At 42.3% G+C, this 24,252-nt stretch overlaps 1 protein-coding gene across 1 annotated transcript in view; it reads right to left on the reverse strand.

Moving 5' to 3' along the window:
- Positions 1-3,221: 3,221 nt before the first annotated feature.
- The window catches only part of LOC145395893 (uncharacterized), a 144,672-nt gene continuing 123,641 nt past the window's right edge, over positions 3,222-24,252 (reverse strand). Inside the window, exons 7-16 of the mRNA XM_080269416.1 lie at positions 19,735-19,954; positions 18,552-18,695; positions 16,421-16,626; positions 15,455-15,760; positions 14,967-15,242; positions 14,371-14,525; positions 8,455-8,496; positions 5,420-5,539; positions 3,883-3,984; positions 3,222-3,329 (exon numbers count right to left, since the gene is read on the reverse strand). Of these exons, the coding sequence (XP_080125542.1) occupies positions 3,222-3,329; positions 3,883-3,984; positions 5,420-5,539; positions 8,455-8,496; positions 14,371-14,525; positions 14,967-15,242; positions 15,455-15,760; positions 16,421-16,626; positions 18,552-18,695; positions 19,735-19,954 (1,679 nt within the window). The remainder of the gene's footprint in view (positions 3,330-3,882; positions 3,985-5,419; positions 5,540-8,454; positions 8,497-14,370; positions 14,526-14,966; positions 15,243-15,454; positions 15,761-16,420; positions 16,627-18,551; positions 18,696-19,734; positions 19,955-24,252) is intronic.

Consider the following 24,252-nt stretch of genomic DNA (forward strand, 5'->3'; position numbering starts at 1 on the left):
CCACGTCATGTCAAAGTAACAGGTATTTAAACGCTTGAATATGAGCAGCAGAAATACAGGTAAAAGTAACAAGTATTTTTACACTGAATATGAGCAGCACCAACACAGGATGATTCAATACTCTGAAGCTACACTGTAATGTCAGGATTTTCATTATAACAGATTAAAATAAACTATGATTCTTTGTTTCATTCCAGTTTATCAAAATTACACCAAATACTGTTAGCGATATCCTTCAATGTTCAAATAACATAAGACTCACTGTTCTCTACTACCAAATAATCAGTGCAACATAGCCTCTGCAACAGCTGCAATTTCCTTAGCAATGTCTTCTTTTCCCTTAACAATGTCTTCTACCTCATAACTGAAATAAATGGAGTTTCATATAGGTTCAATAATAACAGACTTGCTGGCATTATTCTGGGGTCTTTGCATTGTGAATCACCCAGTATGTTACCAAACGAATTCTTCTTCCAGACTGCTTTCTATAGAGTGAGAGAGGGAGTGAGTTTTACGCCAGGTACCCCTTTTTTGGATAAGGGCTATGGCGTTGCCCCTGGGTAGAGGACTTCGGTTTGGAGCGTGTAGCATTTTATGACCGGATGCCCTTCCTGATGTCTACCAATGACCCTTGGGTGGATTCGATCCTCCGACCCTTCGGTCAGAACGGAGCGCTCTAACCCACTGAGCCACACCACACAAAATCTGGGACAGTCCTCTCTAAAACAATGATAAGTTTAGGACATGGATCATGTTTTATCATGGTGTATCTTTCTTAGTGTCACTCAAATTTTGCAGAAATGGCCAGTTAGGAAAAATTATATGAAGGTTAAATAATTTCTGCTGTTTCTGCTGCTCATAATAACGCAATACCCTACCAAACCAAAGTGAATAAACCAACAAAAACCAGTGACTGCCACCAAGCATTGACCTGATGGGGGCTGTGTGAGTGACTGATGCGGAGACTGGGGAATGGTACAGTACGGCAGTGAGCTTGCCACCAGGGGGCCAAATTCTCGTCAGCTTAGCACGGATTCCAGCACCACTTACTTAACAATTTATTCTGCATATCAGAGGATATTACTTGAGCTTATTCTCCTGTATGTAAATCTATGTCCTCTTCTTCAATCCAACAAGGCATTTTTCACTTTCATTAGGCTATTACATTTATATTGGAAGGACACGTAGTTGTTATGGGGTCTTTGAGGGCTATATTTACATCTTCTAGACAAAAATATAGTAAAAAAAAAAAGCCAAAAAAGTCAAAAGAATAATCTGAAAATAGGAAGAAAAACTAAAAATAGGAAGAAAAACTAAAAATAGGAAGAAAAACTAAAAATAGGAAGAAAAACTAAAAATAGGAAGAAAAACTAAAAATAGGAAGAAAAACTAAAAATAGAAAGAAAAACTAAAAATAGGAAGAAAAACTATGGAAGGATGAGTAGTTGTGAAAGGGTTACTGAAGGCTGTATCTAAAAAGTCTAGTTCAAATCCTGCCTTGTAATCAAAACATTCTATCTATTGCCAGATGCCTTAATCCCATAATGGGTGGCCACAAACAAATCACCTCCATGTCACCCTGTCCTCTTTTAGCTGCCCTCCCTCCAACTCACACCTGTCGTATACCTCTCCACTCTATCCTTTCATCTCATCCTTGGTGTCCCCCTCCTCCTCACTCACACACACTCTCCTAGTTAGAATGAATGAATGAGAAGCTACTGACATAATATTTTAAAACCCAGCACAAATTTTTTTGGATACTTCATATATTACTGTACCAAATATGAAATAACCTGTTTAGGAAGAGGTGTTGTTAATCCTCCTTAGCCAAAAAGAATGCTGGCCCCAAACACTTCAATCTCCACCAGCACACCCAAGTCACTAAGCACAGTACACAGTTATTGAGCTTCCTAAATAGTCCCACATTTTTTTTCTGAATTAATTCCCTCCAAATGAATGAAATCTATCTTCCAACAAAGTCCCGTGTCTTTCGTCTGCAATGTTTTCTTCCAAATGAACAACAGCAAAGTGTCATAACTCATCTTTTTGTAAATAAAGTACCTGCATGTTAGAAAACGTTGGTGGTATGGTTCATCCACCTTAACTTGGCACAGAGTTTCCTCCTCTTGCAACTCATATCCCGCAGTTCAGTGGGAAATAGACAATACCACAGCTGGTCATTTCCACAGCACATTTTTCTATCTAACACCATGCTGCAGTGTTACTTTCCTGCTATGGCTCAGTGGCAGAACATGCTTACAGCTGCACACTCTTTCCACAACACTTCATAATTAACACAGTGCTCCAGTGTTAATCTTGAGTTCTATACCTAACACAATGCTTCTGAGTTAATCTCCTGTCCCACTTCAGTAACACAGATAACACCACAATTCAACATCCTTTCCACGACATTTTTCATGACTAACGCCATAGAGTGCTATCGTCACAGTCCAGCATTCAAGATGGAGAGGTGGCAATTCTGGACCAAGTTAAAGTGGGCAGATTATAGGCTCCTGTGAGGCATCTCAGGCAGTATTCTTGTGGGTTTACGAGGCTCCTTAGCACCTCCTTTTTGCCGGTTTATTCCCACATATCGTACATTAATATCCTTGTCTTATATTTATGTATCTTTTCCAGTATTAAAGAGCAGTACAAGAATATTAGCTTATTTAATTTGCTGACTTTATTTTTTATTTTGATCAGGCTATGACATGATTTAAATGAAAATCAAGAAGGACCTCAGAAAAAAAATTAATGTAAGCTAAACTGAATACCATCAAAGAAAGAAACCAATCCATGTAAAGGAATATTGAGGTATTAAATGCAGAATATCTCACCCATATAAAAGAATATTAAGATGTAAATATGTTCATCCATGTAAAACAATATTAAGCTGTACATATGCTCATCCTTGTGAGAAAATATTGAGGTATAATATGCAGAAATATTTCATCGTTGTAAAAGATGATGAAGATGATACGTATCAAATAAAGAGTCCAGTAAGAGGTGTTGGAAGTCCCGCTAAGCCCACAAGAATACGAGCATCGGTGCGGTACAAAACTGGTACAAAGATTGAAGGGTCCATGGAAGCTATTGGCCTCAAGTTTGTGCCCACACCAGGGGGCGACGGTGATCCGCATGCACTCCACGCATGCACAACTTAGTAACAAAATACTACCTAGCCAACACTAAGAAACTGAAAGCATAGGCAGCCACAAATATCATGATGCCAGGAGGGTGCGGTGTAGTGAGGCCAGCAGGGTGAGGGATAACACCAGGGGGGAAGCTGCCACCAGGGTAGCGGAGTCTGGCAGCGGCGGCATGTGAACCTGTAAGAATAATAATAACTCATTCATTCATTCATTGCCAGATGCCATGTATCCCAAACGGGGTGGCCAAGGCTTAGAGTTAATTGTTTTACAGGAAGGGTCACTAATCCTCCACCAACCCCACTTGACATGTAGGGTGAACGTTATGCCAACAGCATCTGGTGTTCCCAGGCGGTCACCCATCCAAGTACTAACCAGACCCAACGTTGCTTATAATAACAATAATAATAATAATAATAAGCTTCATCATCTGGTCTTTTGCCTATCAGAAGCAGCAGTTCTCCCCAAGGAATTTACTAACACTCAAGACAAAACTGCATCTTTGACATGAAACGTTATTCATAGTACAATTTAAACTTCACCTGCAGAGTAGCAACAAATTAAACCCAACTTAAACCCAGCCCAACCTACCCTACCCTGCCCTACCCAACCTAACCTAATCCAACCTCACTTCTATCCTAGCCTAACCCTACCCTAATGTATCCCATCCCACCTTACCCTACCCTGCCCTAACCTCCTCTAACCTACCCTAATCTACCCAAATTTAACTAACCTGAACCTCCGCCAGCAGCAGCATTGACAGCGCCATGTCTTCCCGCATGTCTTTGTTGTTGATCCTCGTCTTGAGCTCCTCTATCATCTCCTCACACTCCTCCTGCGTCGCAAGAAGAGGAAATTGATATAAACACATGCACATCATCACCACAATCATCACCATCAACATCATTTCTCTCTCTCATCCTCTCTCTCACCACCTCAAATCTTGCTCTCCGTCTGTTCCACGTGGCCAAAAAAATGATATTAAACACAAGCACATCATCATCATCACCACCATCATCATCATCATCATCACCACCATCATCATCATCAACATCATTTCTCTCTCTCTTCCTCTATCTCTCCACCTCCAATCTTGCTCTCCGTTTGTTCCACGTGGCCAAAAATATTATATTAAACATGTGCACATCATCATCATCACCACAACCACCACCACCACCATCAACATCACTTCTCTCTCTCTTTCTCTCTCTCTCCACCTCCAATCTTGCTCTCCGTTTGTTCCACGTGGCCAAAAAAACTATATAAACACATGCACATCATCATCATCACCACCATCATCACCACCACCATCATCAACATCATTTCTCTCTCTCTTTCTCTCTCTCACCACCTCAAATCTTGCTCTCCATTTCTTCCACATGGCCACACCATCTCAAAATACTGCTCCTCCCGATATTTTCCCATACACCTATATCAACACTACAATGCCCCAGGATTTCCTCATTTCCCTCTCACGCCATGTAACTCAACACACCGCTCTCAGCTGACTAATAATTTCTGAAATAAAAAAAATAGATAAATAAAAATAAAAACTCATGATCTATTGAAGGAGGTTAACCCATTCAGACCAAGGATTTTTTTCACATTTTTTGTTATCCTAATGATTTAAGTTAGGATGGATTATTTCCTTTTTTTTCTTTCCATTTCTTTTTTCTTTCTTTTCTTTTTTTTTTTTTTACTGGAGGGGTTGGACACAGCTGTAATAAACCTCTTCAGTATGGCAGGCCTTTCCTAATCTGAATAAAGAAATCTGGGAAAGCATAATTTAAACAGGATATCACACAAGGGAACAACCGAGTGTTTTTACAAGACTCAACTTCTCCCTATCTAAAATGACAGCCAGTATGTTTTCCACAGTATCGGCAAACTCCTCCACAGTGGCCTGAAGCAGGGGCCATAACTGGGGAAGAGTGACCAATCGTTCTTCCCTGGGTGGTACTGTGTGTGCTAAAAAAAAAAAATCACCTTCCACGTCAACCGCCATCGTTTTCAGTACACTCACCCTTTCCTTAAAATACTAAACCCTTACCTTGCCTCACATGTAAACCCTCACTAAGCCTGTTTTAGGAGAGTTCAAAGTAAACCTCAACCTCACATGTAAACCTTCACTAAGCCTGTTTTAGGAAGATTCAAAGCAAACCTCAACTTCACCTGACATGTAAACCCTCACCATGTTTAAGTATGTTCAAAATAAACCCCAAAGCACCACTCAGATTTAAACCCTCACTGTCTGTTTTCCTGCAACTCACCTTCTCTCTGTGGAACATGGCTGAGGACATGTTATCCCTGGAATCAGCAAACTCCTCCAGCGTTGCCTGTAGTATGATGTTTTCACCTCGATGCAGCACCTCCTCCAACCTACACTCAGACTGACGCACAACAACAACAACACAATGATCACCGACATGGCTATCTTATTTACTACTTCAGAATTAAAACACATACCAGAACTTCATTTAAAACTATTCTGGGCCCAAAATATTCAAAAACCAAATGTATGCTAGATTTAAAAGCTAGGAAAATACATATATGCTAAATTTAAAAGCTATGAAAATAAGTACATGCTAAATTTAAAAGCTTAGAAACAATATATACCTGATTTAAAAGCTTAGGAAATATATCTATGCTTAGACTGGATGCTTAAAATTGAATATATGTGAGATTACAAATTTTAGACACTACTGTATATTATGCTGGAATGAAAAAAGACACAAGCTACATTAAAATTTCTGAAAAGGCAAAAAGTATCTGTAATAGTAACAAAGAATCCAATATATACAAGATTTAATACTTCAGAAAATGTTTATAAGCTGACTTTAGAACCTGAAAAACAAAAAAACTAAACACATGCTCAATTAAACACATGAAATTATACTTAGATTTGACTAAAACATTTGAAAAGAAATATAAGTTGGATTCCAAACCTCATAAAAACTACAGATACCATTATTTAAGTATTATAAACATGAATAAAAGCATAAAAACTGTTGACATTAAATAGGTCAAAATTGCAACTACTAAGAATACATTTTTTTCAAAAATAATCTGGCAATGTTCAGGTGTATATGATTTATTTTAACTGCTGGTACAAAAATGGCTGTTCAAAGACATGAATCTAGTGCATGTACGGGCTTAAAATAAAGTACCGTACTGCTTAAGTTAGGGATAATCGTAGTAGTTTTATTTCCTGCAAAGTGTAAAGGCAATAAAGATAATACAGTAAGCCTCCTTCATCCCAGCTTTCAAATTTCTCTACCTGTAAAAACGGACACAAACGTACTAAATTGATTACTAGTCCAGCCATAATTTGATCCCACTAACTGAGGGAAATATTAAGTGTTTTTTCTCTAATTTACCTTAACCTTGATTAAAAAGAAGAGGGTTACTGTTATGGTACTGAGGGATGTGTGGTGTGAGGCTGGTAGTACTATAGTTGTGGTAGGAGATGTATGGTAGGTGATACGAGTGGTGGCAGTGATGGTGGTAGCAATGAGGGTGGATGCTGTGTGGTGGTGGTGGTGGGAAAAGGTATTATTGGTGGTGGTGGTTGTGGTACTGGTGGTGGTGGTGGTGGTGGTGGTGGTGGTGGTGGTATTGGTGGTGGTGGTGGTTGTGGTGGTGGTATTGGTGGTGGTGGTGGTGGTTTTGGTACTGGTGGTGGTGCAAGAGGTATTAGTGGCAGTGGGATAGGTAATACTGGTGATGGTTGTGGTACTGGTGGTGGTGCTAGAGGTATTCGTGGTGGTGGTGGTGGTGGAGGTAGAGATAATACTGGTGGTGGTTATGTGGTGGCAGAGGTATAATTTGTGGTGGTGGTGGTGGTTCCTGACAGGCAGAGGATGCATGTGGGCAGTTACAGTAGCGACGATAGTAGTGGACGAAGATGCAAGATTGTGGTGAGAGTGTGGTTGGTGGTGCAAGGATAGAGATGATGGTATTATTAGTGGTGATAGAAGTGCATTTTATGGTAGCAATGTTAGTAGTGGTAGTATCAGAGGTGGCAATGGTGGTGGGAATGCAGAAATATGGGAAAACAGTGGTAGTGATCGCAGTGCAAAATATGGTAGCAATGTAGGATGTGACAGTAGTATTGGTAGTATGCAAAATAAATAGTGGTGTAGAGTGATGATGGTGACAGTGGTGGTGGTGGTGGTAATACTGACAACATTCAAAATAAGTGGTGGAAATGGTGGTGATGGTGGTGGCAGTGAAATATATGGCAGCAAGGTAGTTATGGCAGTGCAGAGAATAGTGGCAAAATGGTGATAGTCATAGTGTAGAAGTGACACAAGATATGAAAATCACGTGTTAAAAAAAATAAATAAATAAAAAAATAAAGCCACTAGCAGAGACAGTCCTTGTGTAGTGAGGCATAAATCGCGCTGGCTAACATCTTCAATACGAGGACATAAATTTTTTGTTTATTCTCGTCTTTTCTATTTTATTTAGTGGTTTATCTTTGCCTTTTTCAGTTTCGTTTTGCCTGCGAGAGATTTTTCAACCCTGAGGTGTTAAATATTGCTTCCATTTACCTCTTTGTTACTATAGGTCTTTCTGAAGTTGAATAAAATAATTTCCTGTTTGTGAGAATAAACGATAGACAGACAAAGAATAAACTATAAATTTGTCGCATGATTGAAGGTGTTACTGATATGCTGGTAGTGAGTGGAAGAGTGCTGGAAAAATTACAGTGATATGTCTTTAATATGGGGATACGTAATTCTGATATTCTTCAGTCTTTGTAATTTCACTGACTGTTCACTCTACGTACTGGACAACTGACACTGTGCTTCTGAAAACACCCATGACTTGTGAAGGAAAAATGAGCCTGTTTAAATGATCTGATTTACGAATATTATGCTTCATCTTCCATTTTTCAAAACAAAGTGAAATGGCTGGGGGATGAGAAGTTGAATTATAGAGGAGGAAAACCAGGGTTTGACGTAATTGAACACCTACAGCTTCTTGCTCTAAAAAAAAAAAAAAAAATAGTGGGGAGGGAAAGAAGCCGGGAAAAGTAGCTTAGTCTTGGGTTCCCAGGCCTGGCATCTTGAAATTAATGGATCTTGAAATTGGCTCTCTGTTTTCTTGTTTCTATTTTTGGAGGGAACAATCTTGTGAGCTTCTAGTCTTTAGTTTCTTCTTCCTCGAATAAAAAATAAATAAATAAATAAATAAAAATCAAAGACATATCATCATACAAGTGAGTGGGAGTGTACTAGTGGCTGGGGAAGTGCTAGTGGAGAGGAAGGCACTAATATTATAGGGGTAGTACAGTAAGCACCTTTGTATGGGCGGCATCCATGGAGCTCACTCTCCGGTCTCGCTGCGTTAAGTGAGACACAGAGGGTTACCACAGCTTGCGGTGGTGGGGGTGTGGTGGGGACTGTGGAGGGTAGACTCAGGGAGGGAGTGGGTATAGAAGGGGAGGGACAGGGCTGATGGAGTGTGGGATGGGGGAAGGGAGGGTAGAGAGGGGGATAATGGTATGGGGGAGGGAGGACATTGAAGGCAAGGGGGTATGAAGGAGTAGGAGAGGGTAAGAAGGGGAGGAAGAGGGTAGGGAAGGGTAGGAGTAGGGAGGAAGGGGCTGAACAAGTATGAGGGTGTTGGGTGGAAACTGAAGACAGACTGAGAAGAGAGGGTATAAAAAGGGATGGAGAAGGAGAGAAAGGGAGGAAGAGGATGATGAAGGACGGTAGGGGGATAAAAGGGGAGAGGAGGGGAGGGGAGAAGTGAGGGAGAGGGAGAAGGGAGGAGAGGGTAGTGAGGGAGGAAGAGGGTTGGAGATGACCACATGAATGGAAGATGTACAGGACAGGACGTGAAGGGTGGGTTTGGGGTGGGGATTAGATGTAAGAAGGGTGGAAGGGGATAAAATGTAAGGAAGGCAGGGTAAGGGGTGAGAGCTGGGGCACGTGTGGGATTAAGAGGTGGGAGGAAATGTGTGGGGGTGAAGGATGGGATGGTACAAGTGAGAGGGTGGATGTGGGGGTGTGGAGGTGTGGGAGAGGTTCTAGGGGAGGGGGTGGGGTAAGGGGCAGGAGGAGAAGTATTTAAAGGTAAGGGTAGGTTGGTACGGTAGGTTTTCATCTGACATTTCCAATAACACTTGCTCTTGACAGGCTATCTTTTGAATGACCTGGCTGGATATATTTCCCCCAAATTCAAACAACTTACTGCAAACTACCTCACTCTGACTGAATTAGTTCATTATCAAATGAAGATCTCAAGCCAATAAGGTACACAATTTCTTTTAGACCCTTCACACACAGAGAACCTTAATGAGATGAATAAAATCATTTGGCAGAAACAAGAATATTCAAAAACAGATGATCCATTATGACAAGTGGAAATGTTGGACGGGAATGATACTGGCTAGACCTTGTTTTCTGTATTTTCTCTAACATTTCAAACTACACAGAGCCAGAAACATTAGAAAAAAACAAAGAATTCTAGTTCTAACCTGTGTCTCTCCCCCACCCAACATTTCCAAAAATATTCAAGCTTTGTACGTCTAAAATTTCTGTTCTTAGCTAAAAATCTCTCGAATGATATGTCACGGAAAATGTCAGATGTAAAAATACCTTCATAATTAGTACACCAGTGGGCCAGCAGGTCTGCAAATAAGGACACTATAATCTAGCCTGGATGATTATACAGGGGCAATAGTCTGTCCACTTTAACTTGGCCAGAATCTGCTATCACTTAAACTTGTATAATTAAACTTTGAGCGCAAAGTGTAATGCAAAACCGTAATTACTTAGGGTCATTTACAGTGGGGTGTAAGTTGGGGGAAGGCAGCAAAATGGTAGGGGACAAGGCGACTTGGAGGTGATTTGCTTGTGGCCACCCCTTATGCAGTTACGGTGTCTGGCTAAATAAGGATAGATTTATGGAACATCTGTGGCTATCAGGTATGGGTTAGCCTGCATCCCATATTACAGAATGCAGTCAGCAACTATACAGGAAGGTTAAATACATTCCATCACAACGCACTCCAAAAATCATCAACAAAAATTTCCTGCATCCCACTTTGCAATTTCAGGGCAACACAACAGCCTTAAGTCTTAAACGATGAGGTGCAGCAACTCTTACCACTAGATATAATGATAATCACAAAGAAGTGCCAATGAAACGATGTGAAGCCATAGAACTGTCTCAATTTATATAGTCACGGCTGTAATTGGGGTTTTGCAAATGGGGTGGCTCAGGAAGTCTTGGGGTATTCACACACAACCCTGGGGGGAGGGCGGTCGAGTAACACTGTACCATAACGCACTCTTGTATCATAACGCACTCTCATCTGTGTGGAGCTTGAACCCACCTCAGCACTGCAGGTGTAAAGGGGTGGCTGGTCATATTTCAAGGAAGGCCAATGCAACCTTAGCCATTGTTTTGAGGTACTGCTGCGGACAATAATATGGATCCACTTCGCACTGTGTATATGGTATTGTTTATAAAGGCTCCAACGTGCTTATAAATGATAAATACCGGTAATGGGAGTGTGAACACCAACTTTTGAATCCCCATGATGTGCTCTTTGGAAACCAACAAATTTTTCAGAATAACGTGCAGGAGCTTCAAAAAATTCATCTTTAGAAAGGAGTGATATTCCTGACCATTCATGAAATACTACCTATCTATAGCCAGACGCCATAATTCCATAAGGGGTGGCCGTTTGTCTTTGGGTTATCTGTTTTACGGGGAGGGGCACTAACCCTCCGCCAACACACTTGCTGAAACGTAGTGAACACGTATGGGTTGGTTATATGGTTACCACCCAGCGATGTAAATGGTTTCCTGGTTCACGAAATACGCTGAGAATAAATGAAAATCCAGGCCAAGTTAAGGTGGACCCAATCTAGTCTAGCCATGCCCTACACACCACAACACAGCACTGGCCGTCTAGGTGAAGTACACTATTATAAAGCTGCCCTACTAAACATAACTCTACTGTACTGTACTCATGTCTGTACTAACACTATTGGCCAGAAATAATTAAAATATCTACCCAGTGCCAATAACTTATTTACTGTGAGGATGTGTGTATTTTTATTCTTCTTCCAACCAGATGATTTAATTCGGAATGAGAGAATGCTAGTTGTGAAAGGGTTAATGAAGGCTACATCTAATCTGTTCGGCTTAAAATGTTCATCATCATCAGCAGCAGCAACAGCAGCAATGTTGTTATCATCATCATCATCATCAACCTTCTCCTCCTCCTCATCATCATCATTATTAACCTCGTCCTCCTACTCATCGTCCTCATCATCATCACCCTCCTCCTTCTCCTCCTCCTCCTCCTCATCATCATCATCATCAACCTCCTCCTCATCATCATCATCATATTTCATCACTGACCTCCTCCCCCTCATCATCATCACCATTGCCATCATCACCATCAATCCAATTTTGCATCACACAAACTGGAGAGTAAGTCCCCAAATTTAAGGCTATGGTAACCAGCCTCATAAGCCCCTGAGTAGCATTAAATAAACAGGGAACCCCAACTTCTCTTTGAATATAACACTTTCAGGCAAAAGCAAGAATATATCAAAAGAATATCGATGTGTTAAAAAAGCAAAATTTCAAGAGGATATATACTTTCATATTCATTCTTCCAATCTTGAATTTGAATTTGGCTCTCTGTTATTTAATCTTTCTTCCCTTGAGGGGGGCAATTTTGCAGGCTTCTTGTCTTTGGTTCCTTCTTTCTTAAAAAAAAAAAAAAAAAAAAAATCTAGACATGTTTATTTAGGTGAGTGGAGACTTTCTGACTTGAAGGGCTAGATACAGGCTTCATTCTTTTTTTTTTTTTTTTTTTTCACTGGACATCCTTCCTATAGTGAATAATCTTGACTGCTGGCTGAATAAAATGAAACATCATCACAGTGAATAAGTCAAGGCAGTAAAATTATTCATACACTTGTGCACTCTGAGGGTCAGTGAAGCGGCTATTATTCACTTTAACCTGGCATTCGATTTCAGTCTCTCCACCTTGAATACTGAATACACAAAATTAACAGTTGAATGGGCGCTAGTCATGAAGAAGTGCCATGGAGAGGAGGCAGAGCCATATTACTGTTCTACCCTGCAAACAAAGTACGTGAAATACACTGGCGAGGGAAGAAAATCTCCGCCTAGTTAAAGTGAACAGACTGAATCAATCCCCACCCTTCCACCCCAATGCCATCTCTTTAATTATATTCCTAAGACCTTCCAATTATTTTATCCAGCTTAGGGAGGCTTTTTCCTAACTGGTGGGGTTAGATAGAGGCTCCATTAACTCCTTCATTACGAGACATCCTTATTAGGCTATTAATTTCTAGATCCAGACTTTTATTTAGGTCAGAGAGTTTTGTTTTTATTTGGAGAAGTCAAATGTAGCCTTCACTAACCCCTACACAACTACACAACTCTCCTAGTCTGTATAAAATCATGTGGAGATAGAAGGATTATACTAAAGTCTTAAGCCATTGTGGTGGAGGAGCCAAGAGGGAGACATTACTACTATGCAAACCCCTTAACTATGGCTAAGCTAGTTGGCTGTTACTTGCTTGTTAGACTAAGGAAAACAGAGGCAATGAGAAAATTTAGAGACACATGTGGGAGAAATAAGAGAAACAGCAAAGAAACAAGAGAAAAAAGGGAGAAGAAGACAGAAAATCAAGAGAAGCAGAGCAGAAAGAAAAGTAATGAAGCAGGTTAAGAAATATGGAGAGACAGTGAATTAGGGGAGACGGAAAGAGAGAAAGGACTTTGAAGAGATGGAAAGAGTAGCAGAGAACATGAGGAAAAAAAAAAAATGCAGAGGAAACATTAGACAACAGAGAAGAACGAAAAAATGGAGTTATATGAGAAACAGAAGGGAGAATCGAGAATAATCATCATCATCATCACCATCATCCTGCTCTTTTCCCTACCTAGAGATGAGTAAGGTAGGATCCAGAAATCAAGGAGAGAGAAAACAATGAAACTGGCAGAACTATCAACACCATACATAGCAAACTGGGCCAGACACTCACTCACATATCATTTAAGCCCCCGGATTCCTGACTCCATCTCACAAGCTTTGCTATTTAGAGATTTTTGTTTATATTTTTCTTTATCGATATACATACTTCAAATTGACCTGCCCGATAAAGTCAGTCTGACAATCAAGTTAAATACAGTACAGTAATTCCCTCAATCGACTCAATCCCCTGTCAATTTCATGCCCTGTCTTCTCCCACATCTAGCAATCTTTTAAATTCATATATCTTATCTATCCACCTTCTCCTTGGCCTACCGCACCTACTTCCACCCTTAAACTCACTCACATACACCCTTTTAACCATCCTATCCATGTCCATTCTTTCCACCAGACCAATTTTTGACTATCCTACCTACGTCCATTCTCTCCATATTACTATAACATCTTGGTACACTCTCTTCTATCCTACTAACGAAAGACTGCCTTATTCGAAATCTTTCACAAATCAAATTACCTCTTATCCTAACCACTCTATGAACTCCACATGCATTCTTAATAATCCCACTTCCACTGCCCTTAATCTTGACTTTGTTCTCTTACACCGTACAAATTTTTACACCCATACTGACACAGTTTCAAGCAATCTTCTTACAGCCTCTACACTCAGACCCCTCTTTAGTATCAAGGCCTTCAGTGTACCAGCCACCTTCCCTCCCTGTGTCACTCTACTTTCTGGGGATGAGAAAGAGATGGGAAAGATGAGAGAGAGGACGGAAGGAAGAGAAGAAAAGCAAAGCCTAAAACAAGGCACAGAGATAAAGGAAATACTGCAGACAGGAAAATGAGAAAGAGATAGGAAAGATGAGAGAGAGGAGAGAAGGAAGAAAAGAGAAGCAAAGTCTAAAACAAAGCACTCAGGTAAAGGAAATAGACAGGAAATGATTCCAATATGTGAGAGGATGGTGAGAAAAGATGAGAAGATACAAGAGAGAGAACAGACAGAACAAAGCAGATATGTAAAGAAACACATGAGAAAATATGAAAAAGTAAAAGTAAAGGCAACAGAAGGGAAGAAGGGGAGGCAGAAGAGACAACAGAAAAAGAAAAGATGATTCAGAAGCAACAAGAGGGAGAAACAGAAAAGGAGAAGAATGATAAAGACAGAAGAGAGAGAGAGACAAACAGAGACCTATAAATCTCTGTTGACTCAAATCCCTCTCTCACCCCGTTCCTGTTCCTGGCCATCTCCTGTACTTGCTCTGCCAGCTTCACCTTCACCCCCTCCACCAGCAGAGCTTTGGTGTAGTGGGACAAAAGCTTCTCCTCCTCCTTGCTGTACCCGAGGAAGAGGAAAACTCCGTTCTGCATCTCGTAGGTCCCTGCAGTGTAAATATGGCAGGTTATAGTGTGTCTGTTCTAACCTGACAAAGATCCCAAACTCCTTACAGCTCAGTCAATGGCCAGGTAGTCACATTGGGGGGGGGGGGTTGATCTGACTAGTAACCAAGGAGAATCATGTAAATATGGTAGGTTATAGTATTCATTCTAACCTTACAGAGACAACTTACATATTTAAAAGTGCCAGAGTAACAGAATTGTTCTCCCCTGGCTGTATGGTATGACAGTGTCCCATGGTTATATACAGCACACTTGGTTGCACAGGGGGTGGCTCAAATTAAGTTAGGTGAAGTTACATTAGGTGGTGGTGGTGGTGGTGATGATGATGATGATGATGATGATGATGATGATGATGATGATGATGATGATGATGATGGTGATGGTGATGATGATGACGTAGGTGGCAGGGAAAAAGAACTAACCTTTGGGTGGCCTAACACACTTGAATGAGCCAGAGTAGCAGAAGCACTCTCCCCTCGCTGCCTGGTATGATGGCGCACCGTGGTCATACCAAGCATCTTTGGTTGCACAGGGGCTGGGTTCAATACATCCCAGGGCTGTACACGCCATCTTCAGCGGCTCGTGGCACATACACAACTCTGAGCACACATCAGGCTGTGTGCTGTAGAAACGTTTGCCCCAACCCTCTTCAATCTCCACTGTCCTGTTGCTTCTTGCATGGATTCCTTTGCATTTTCCTGTTGAGAGAGAGAAAGATTAATATTGACTCAGGTGTAGTAGTAGCCTTTGTGGTGGTAGTAGTTGGACTGTAGTGTGGTGGTAGGGTAGGCTGGTTTGGATAGGGGCTAGTTCCTGCATTTACAGTATTGAGAAAGTACAATAATACTGGGGTGCCATCCTATTCATGTTCATCTCCATACATACTTATTACCATTAAAAAAACTCTTACTAGGCTCAGGGGTAGTGGTGGCCATGGTGGTAGTTGTTGTTGGATTGTAATATGGCGGTAGGGTAGGCTGGTTCGGATAGGGGTGATTTCCTTGTGTATACAGAGGAGGTATTACAGGGGTGCTGGGCGTTCTGGGGTGGATCAGTGTGCCTCGGTTGGCGTCCCCTCCCCCACCATTCATCTGTACAGGCTTGATGATGTCTCCTGTGGTGATGGGGTGAAGAATGATGTTTTCAGGGGTGGTGATCTGCTCATCGGGGCCCATCCTCGCTAGGTTCTCGCGGTGGTAGTTCATCTGCGACTCAACTGCGGAGAAAAGGATTAGGGAAGGTGAGATAAAGCTGCAATGTGTGATGTTAGATTTGGTTAAGATTAAGTTGTGTTAGGTTAGGCATATGAGAGAGGGAGGTGTGAGCTGGGAGCGGGACAGTGAAGCAAAGGGGAACAGGGCAACATGGAGGCGATTTGTTTGTGGCCACCCCTTATGGAATTAAAGACATCTGGCAAGAGACAGATACATAGACAGGTTAAATTTACTTTGGTTTTTTAGGTCAGGTTCAATCAGGTGACTCAATTTTAAAAGAGCCCCCCCCCAAAAAAAAAAAAAAAAAAATGCATTCCTATATTCTAACATCCCTGGAAAAAAAAGGAAAAGTGAGACCACAGAATAAATATTGCTGCAATATATTCCACACACAAAAAACACTCTGCTCTCCAATTCACACACAAATCTTTTAAAAAACTGTACTGTGTATATGGACATTCATTGCTAAGCCCCTCACATATATTCATAAGATTGATGCATACACACACACACACACACACACATACATACATATATACACACATACACATACATATATACATACATACATTACTTTCCTGCAAAACACACACACACACACATACATACATTACTTGCCTGCAAAACACAACCACACACACACACACACACACACAACCTACCAACACAAGGGTTGAACCACAGGATGCGCTGCCAATCCATACACGTGTATGTTTCCCTGGGGTCTGAGGCAGCGCACGTACACAAATTGCGCAGCTGAGTACCCAGGATGCCCAGGACTGCACGTCGGCACTCAGAGGCAGACCCGGCACAGCGCTGGGTGTCGCTGTCAACTGCGCACGCTTGTTCGTAGAATTCTAGTCGAGGTCTGAGGAGGAAGAGAGATTTGAAAGGGAGGGAGGGATGGAGGGAGAGATATAAAGGCTGGGAAAGAGAGAGGAAGGGAGGAAGAGAGATTAGAGAAGGAGGGAGGGAAGGAGGAAGGGAGGAAGAGAGATTAGAGAAAGAGGGAGGGAAGGAGGAAGGGAGGAAGAGAGATTAGAGAAAGAGGGAGGGAGGAAGAGATAAAGGGAGGAAGGGAGGAAGAGATAAAGGCTGGAAGGGAGGGAGGGAGGAAGAGATAAAGACTGGGAAAGAGGGAGGGAGGGAGGAAGAGATAAGGGATGGGAAAGAGGGGGGAGGGAGGAATAGATAATGGCTGGAAGGGAGGGAGGGAGGGAGGAAGAGATAAAGACTGAGAGGGAGGGATAAAGGCCGGAGGGGAGAGAGGAAGGAAGAGGAATTAAAGAGGGAGGGAGTGTGGGTAGGAGGGAGGGAAACTGCAGGATAAATTGATTAAGAACAGCTTTTACTATACTTAAACCATCTCACGGCTTTTATATATGTGTTCTGTGCATTACCATTTTTCTTGGAGCTTTAACAGTGAATGAATGAGGGTGAGATATATTTAACTGGTAGACTTTTGGTTAGTTTCTCTTCCTATCAGTTTCTTTTTTCTTGCTCTCTGGACCCAACCTCATCCCATCCTTTGGTGGAAAAGGATGTCTGGATGATGATGATGATGATGATGATGATGATGAAGAAGATAATAATGATGATGATGATGATGATGATGATGATGATGATGATGATGATGATGATGAGGATGAGGAGGAGAAGGAGCAGGAGGATAATAATGATGATAATGATGAGAGTGAAGATGACGACAATGATGATGATAATGATGATGATGATGATAATGATAAGGATGATAATAATGATGACGACGACGATGATGATGATGATTTTCTTCCACTGGGGTTTTCATGTGCCTTCAAGTCTGCCATGTAAAATATTAAATAAACGAAAACCCACATACATTCCTACTCACAATGTTTTCTTGAAGTTGTCGGAGCAGAACTAATGGTTTGTGTGGGAAGGGTAAGACAAGGAGGTAAGAGGGGAAGGGAGATGGTAACAAATGTATTCTGGTAAAGGAAGAAGGGAAGCAAAACCACTAGGCACCTTGAAAATAGCCTAGTGGTTGAAACGGCAGACTTAATACTTATAATACTACTTTACTGATGAAGTTTATAAATATTCAACACAATAAACTGTTATAATAGGCCTTTCATGTTCAATCCTCCCTTAAAACACTCATCTCTCTCTCTCTCTCTCTCTCTCATCATTTTTTCATCATTTCATTTTCAAAGGCTCCAACATGCTTGCATGCGTTGGCCTTGGTCACCTAATAGCGGCTTTCCACGCTGCACGATCCGTTGCAGCCTCCCTGTTCAGTCCCTTAACCCTAAGGTCACACTTAACGACCTCGTCCCATGTCTTTCTCCGTCTACCCCTCATAACCCCACCCACAATATTAACACTTCTCACCTTCCTCACCCAATTATCATCCCCCATCCTCTCCACATGTCCAAACCATCTCAATCTACCTCTCCTCATCACAACACCAATACACTCCAGTCCCATCCTACCTCTCAGCTCTTCCATTGTAAACCCAGCCCCCCCGGACCTTGCACGCAGGGACGCACTACACATCCACCTAATCATTGTCATTTCTGTACGTCTGAGCCGGCGAATATCCTCCTCCTTTACTGCCCAGGTCTCACTACCATACAGCATTACACTCCTAACTTAAAAAAAAAAAAAAAAATTAAATATTCAAACCCCTCACTAAAAAAATGCTCTCTCTGTCTCTGTCTCTGTCTGTCTGTCTATCTGTGTGTCTGTCTGCCTCTCTCTCTCTCTCTCTCTCACTCCCCTAACTAGCGGACTAACTTTTCCCTTCCCTCGCACCTGCATCCATGGTGGTTGGTCTCCTTACACGCAGCGGCCAGTCTGTTACACAACATTGGTGCACTACCGGCGGGTTTTCGGGCACAAGGTGGGTGAAGCTGCTCCTGGGCAACGAGACACTCGCTTGCCGTCGAGCTGCTCTTTCTGAAATACGGAGAACGCATAGATAAAGACAGATAAATGGAGGACGGATAAGTAAAGACTGATAGACAGATAAATGGAGGATGGATAAGTAAACAGACAGACAGATAGATATAAAGCAGACACAGAAATATGTAGGTCAGAAGGTATGCAGGCAGTGGACAGAGCTTCACTTCCCGGTTACAAAAAAAAAACAGTTCCCACCCTTTCCCCCCCCTCAGTTCCCACCCTTTTCCCTCTCAGTTCCCACCCTTTTCCCCCTCAGTTCCCATCCTTTTCCCCCTCAGTTCCCACCCTTTCCCCCTCAGTTCCCATCCTTTCCCCCTCAGTTCCCACCCTTTTCCCCTTCAATTCCCACCCTTTTCCCCTCAGCTCCCACCCTTTTCCCCCTCAGTTCCCATCCTTTTCCCCCTCAGTTCCCACCCTTTCCCCCTCAGTTCCCACCCTTTTCCCCTTCAGTTCCCACCCTTTCCCCCTCAGTTCCCACCCTTTTCCCCCTCAGTTCCCACCCTTTTCCCCCTCAGTTCCCACCCTTTTCCCCCCCTCAGTTCCCACCCTTTACCCCTCAGCTCCCACCCTATTCCCCCTCAATTCCCACCCTTTTCCCCTCAGTTCCCACCCTTTTCCCCTCAGTTCCCACCCTTTTCCCCCCTCAGTTCCCACCCTTTCCCCCCTCAGTTCCCACCCTTTCCCCCCCTCAGTTCCCACCCTTTTCACCCCTCAGTTCCCACCCTATCCCCAGAAAGGAAGATGAACTGCAGGAGGTGGGCAACTTCAGCCTGCAGTCTGCCGGGTTCATGTCTAGATGGGCCTGAGGTTTGAGCGCTACTGCCACTATTACTACTTCTTTTTTTCTTAATGCAAGGAAGAAGGAACCCAAGGCCAGGAGCCCACAAACCATTCCTTCCAAGCAAAAACAAAAACAACACAACAGAGTGCCAAATTCAAGATCCGTATATTTCGAGATGCCAGGACACACTACTACTACTACAACTACTCCTCCTCCTCCTATTACTACCTGTACCATCACCAGCAGACTCACTTGCAAAGACAGAATGCTATCTCCATGGTCCACTGCACCGATGCATTGCGATAGAAGGTCTGCAGGTTGTCCATGCACTGCTCCCTGTTGCACTGGTCACTGCAGGACTCAAGCACGCGGTCCAGGAGTCGTTTGCAGGAGAGGTCGTTTTTGCAGGCATGGAGGGCGGTCTGGCAGGTGGAGTGGAGAGGGGCGGAGGATGCGGGGGCCAGAGTGTGTCCTGTGGAGGTGCGGAAGGTTAACAGGTGTAGAGAGGAGGTAGGAAGGAGATGGGGAGGTAGGTTAAGGAAGGGGAGAGGGAAGAAGGGGAAGAGGTGTTTAGCAGGGGTGGGGAGGAGGGAGGAAGGAGGTAGGAAATGGGGAGGTTGGTAAAGGAACGGGAGAGGAGAGAAGGGGAAGAGGTGGTTAGCAGTGGTGGGAAGGAGGGAAGGAGGAGGTAGGATTTGGGGAGGTAGGTAAAGGAAGGGGAGAGAAGGGGAAGAGGTAGTTAACAGGGTATATATATAGCAGGGGAAAGGGAGGGGAAAGAAGGGAAGCAGGGGAAAGGGAGAGGAGATAAAGGAGAGGAAAGGGTAAGGGAAGGTGGGAGGAAGAGGAAGGGGTAGGGGAGGGAAAAAGGATGAGGAGAGAAGATGGGAAAGGTTGGGGTGGATGGGAGAAGAGAAGGGGTTGTGAGGGAGGGATGGAAGGGTTGTGAGGGTGAAGGAAAGGAAAGGAAAGAAGAGGAGAGAAGGATGAGGAAGTGGTATGAGGGAAGAGGGAAGAACAGAGATTTAGGGAGAAGGGAGGAGAGGGGTTGAGATAGGTCACTGTTGGAGAGAGGGAGAGGTACCACTAAGGGAGGGAAGACGGATGGGACAGGGGAGGGTAGGGGAGAAAGGGAGGGATATGGGGAGGTAGTGACAAAGGGAGGGATGAAAGAGGAGGAAGAAAATGGGAGAAGGGAGAAACAAAAGTGGTTAAAAGTAAGGGATTTGGGAAGGGAGGGGAGAAGAAGGAAGGGGAGGGAGGAAAGGGGAATGGGAAGGGTAGGAAAAGGGGGAAAGAATGAGGAAAGATGAGGGGAGAGGGAAGGGATGAATTTGGCATGGGATGGGGAAGGGTTTAAGAAAAGGTAGAAGGTAGGTAGGTAAGCAGGAAGTAGGTATGTAGGTGGGAAGGTTGGTAGGTAAGTAGGTCGTCAGGTAATGTATCAAGGATGAAGGGCATGTGAGTGGTAGGTAGGTAGGTAAGTAGGTGGGCTCGTAGGTAATTGGGTAGGTCCGAAGGAGGGTGGGTAGATAGATAGGTAGGTAGGTAGGTTTGAAGAAAGGCAAGTAGTAAGGAGGTAGGTATACAGACCAATGGGTAGAACTAAGGGTGAAGTGGGGTAGGTAGGTAGGTAGGTAGGTAGGTAGGCAGATAAGCAGGAAGGTAGATACACAAACTAACCAAACACTACAAACACCACTAACTCTACTAAGATATGTACAAAACTTACTTTACGCAAATCTACCCTTCATCTTACGCAAAAATCTACTAGTCTTACGCAAACTCTACTCTCTCTTTACGCAAAATCTACTCGCTTTACGCATTCCTCGCTCTACACGACCCTCTCCTTCTCCTGTAGCTCCTGGAAACTCTTGATGTAGGCACTGAAGAAGGAGTATTGGTTAAAACAGTGATATTTACAATGGTCTCCCCTTACACTGAGACAGGATAGGGAAGAAAACAGAGAATTGTTAGTTACTGGAATAATAATAATAATAATAATAATAATAATAATAATGATAATAATAATAATAATAATAACTAATTCCTACACCTGGATGACCAATAATAAACATGGCATGGTAAAATAATAATAAAAATAATAATAATAATAATAATAATAATAATGATAAACCAAACAAGAGCATAATCTTTCAAACTTAATATGAGGTATGTATTTAGAGAAAGAAATTAATTACTTTCTAAGCATAATGTTCAAATGTCATGATACAGTAATAATAATAATAATAATAATAATAACAATATAGCAATATAATGATCATCACCATATTAGCAGTACTGGTAGTAGTATGATTAGAAAAGTAAGATGTAGTAGCAATAGATAGATAAACAGATAGATGTAGTAGTAGTAGTAGTAGTAGTAGTAGTAGTAGCAGTAGTAGTAGTAGTAGTAGTAAAGTAGTACAGCAGTAAGTAGTAGTAGCAGTATTAGTAATAGTGGTAAAAATAGTAGCAGTAGTAGTCATAGTAGTAGTAGTAGTAGTAGTAGCAGTAGTAGTAGTAGTAGTAGTAGTAGTAGTAGCGGTATAACGTGAAAAAACATTAATAGTAATAGTAGTAGTAGTAGTGGTATAACACGTGAAAAAACATTAATAGTAATAGTAGTAGTAGTAGTACTGAATGAAAGAACAGACAATCCCCAGGTCAAATATAATACCACAATTCAAAGCTGTCAATACTCATCAGTCGGTCAGATTAAAAAAATAAATAAATACCTGGTAAATAAAAAAAAAATAAATAAAAAAGAAGCCAGAGTCCATAATATCAAGGTCTATTCATGTCTACCCCCTTCAATCCAAGTACATCATTTTATTATTATTTATTATATTACTGTATTTATTTTTAAGCTCACTCAAGATCCCTAGTACTGAAGGGGTTAATGTAGACTATAATTATCCAACCCCTCTGGTTAAAAATGGCCCTTCGTAATTTAAATGAAACCGTCTATGTATCTGAATAATTAAATACTGATCACGTCCTTGGCCTGAAGCGGTGAATCCAGGATGAAAAAGGTCAACTGTCATAATCGGTGTAAATGTCACACGGCCATCCTGTATCTATGAAGAGTTTTTGAGCTGATGTTTGGTATACGGGATGGCGCGTTTAAATTCTTATCTTCACCCGTGCTAATATCGTATGATTATTTTTCATGGCCTGTGTTTTTATATATTCTTTAGTCTGAGTCTCTCTTGACCTGAACTTCTCTCTCTCTTTCTCTAACTTGGTCTAAAATTGCAGTCTCTCGATCTTGACAGAAGGAAGGCATAACAAAGAATTAGCACCAAGCCATAATATGGCTATATAGCACCGCAGGAGAAGAGGGAAAATAAAGGCAGGAGGAAACATGGAATATGAAGGAGAGGTAGGACAGAAAAGGAATAAGTAAGGAGAGAAAGACTGGAGACAAAATGGCCCCTTAATTGCCTCTTACGACGTGGGATATTGGGGAAGTTTTCTCACCCTCCTTCTCCCAGTCCCCAAAGGAGTGCTAGTTACGAAGATGTGCAATGGAGTGGATGTTAAGTAGTGACATTCTTTTCCTACCACTGACCTGTATGACATGAATTGTAAGAGGGCGAAAATCACGACCAAATAGCCTGTCAGCATTGTTTTTAGCCTTCCAGATGGTTATTCTGCCTCAAACGACTGACTATCTTCCTTTCTCACACTTTTCTTCGTCGTTTAATTGATATTGTAATAATAAAAAGCAGTTCACGTATTCCTACCAGCGTTAAATTAGGCAGAGAAATGCTGGCGACCTTTTAACAGCTCCATAACTAACAAATAAGACAATTTTACTACTCCCCTCCAATGAAAGACCAACGATTTAATTCAACTGAGTGTCACAGGAGTCTCAAAATATTAAGCTACTTTATAATTCTCAGGATATTTTAATTTTTATTTTTTCCTTCTCATGCCAGGTATTATTCGGTCGGATCGCATTATTCGGCGACACGGAACCAAAACAAAGCCTCGGTTATTTCGTCCCGCCAGGCTATTTCGGCAGGGGCGGTGATTACCACCATTATATTCTAAATTCTCTCTTCCTCCCTCTCTCTCTCTCTCTCTCTCTCTCTCTCTCTCTCTCTCACACACGCATCTACCAATGTTCTCTCTCTCTCTCTCTTTTTCACACACACACACACACACACACACACCGCTCGCTGGTGCAGTGGTAACGTTCTCGCTTGCCAACTGGTGGACGGAAGTTCGCGCCTCGCTCAGGTTGCGAAAAGTTTCACTGACGAAGTGGGTGGTTACTGTCCCCCTGGAGCAAGGGGATGTATGTGTGTGTGTGATGTGTGTGTGTGTGAAGGTCACAGCCTTGCTCTTAGATCGGACTATATGAGCTCTCAGCTCCCTTCCGGGAGGGTAAAAAGCTGACGATCACGACCATCAAGTGATCCTGACCGACCCGGTGAATTACACACATATCTACCAATGTTTTTTCTCTCTCTCTCTCTCTCTCTCTCTCTCTCTCTCTCTCTCTCACACGCACACACACACACACACACACACATCTACCAATGTTTCTCTCTCTCTCTCTCTCTCTCTCACACACACACACACACACACACACACACACACACCTAACAACGTTCTGTCTGTCTGACTGTCTCTGTCTGTCTGTCTGTCTCCCTCTCTTCAGTGGGCAATGGAGAGGTTAGACAAAGCATTATCCCTACACAAAATCTCTCAAAGCAGATTAAAAATGGCGCGAAAAAACAAGAAAACAAAAAATGAAAA

The sequence above is a fragment of the Coenobita brevimanus genome, chromosome 33 (assembly GCF_032717465.1).
Source record: "Coenobita brevimanus isolate Jiangsu-jjx chromosome 33, ASM3271746v2, whole genome shotgun sequence".
Lineage (NCBI taxonomy): Eukaryota > Metazoa > Arthropoda > Malacostraca > Decapoda > Coenobitidae > Coenobita > Coenobita brevimanus.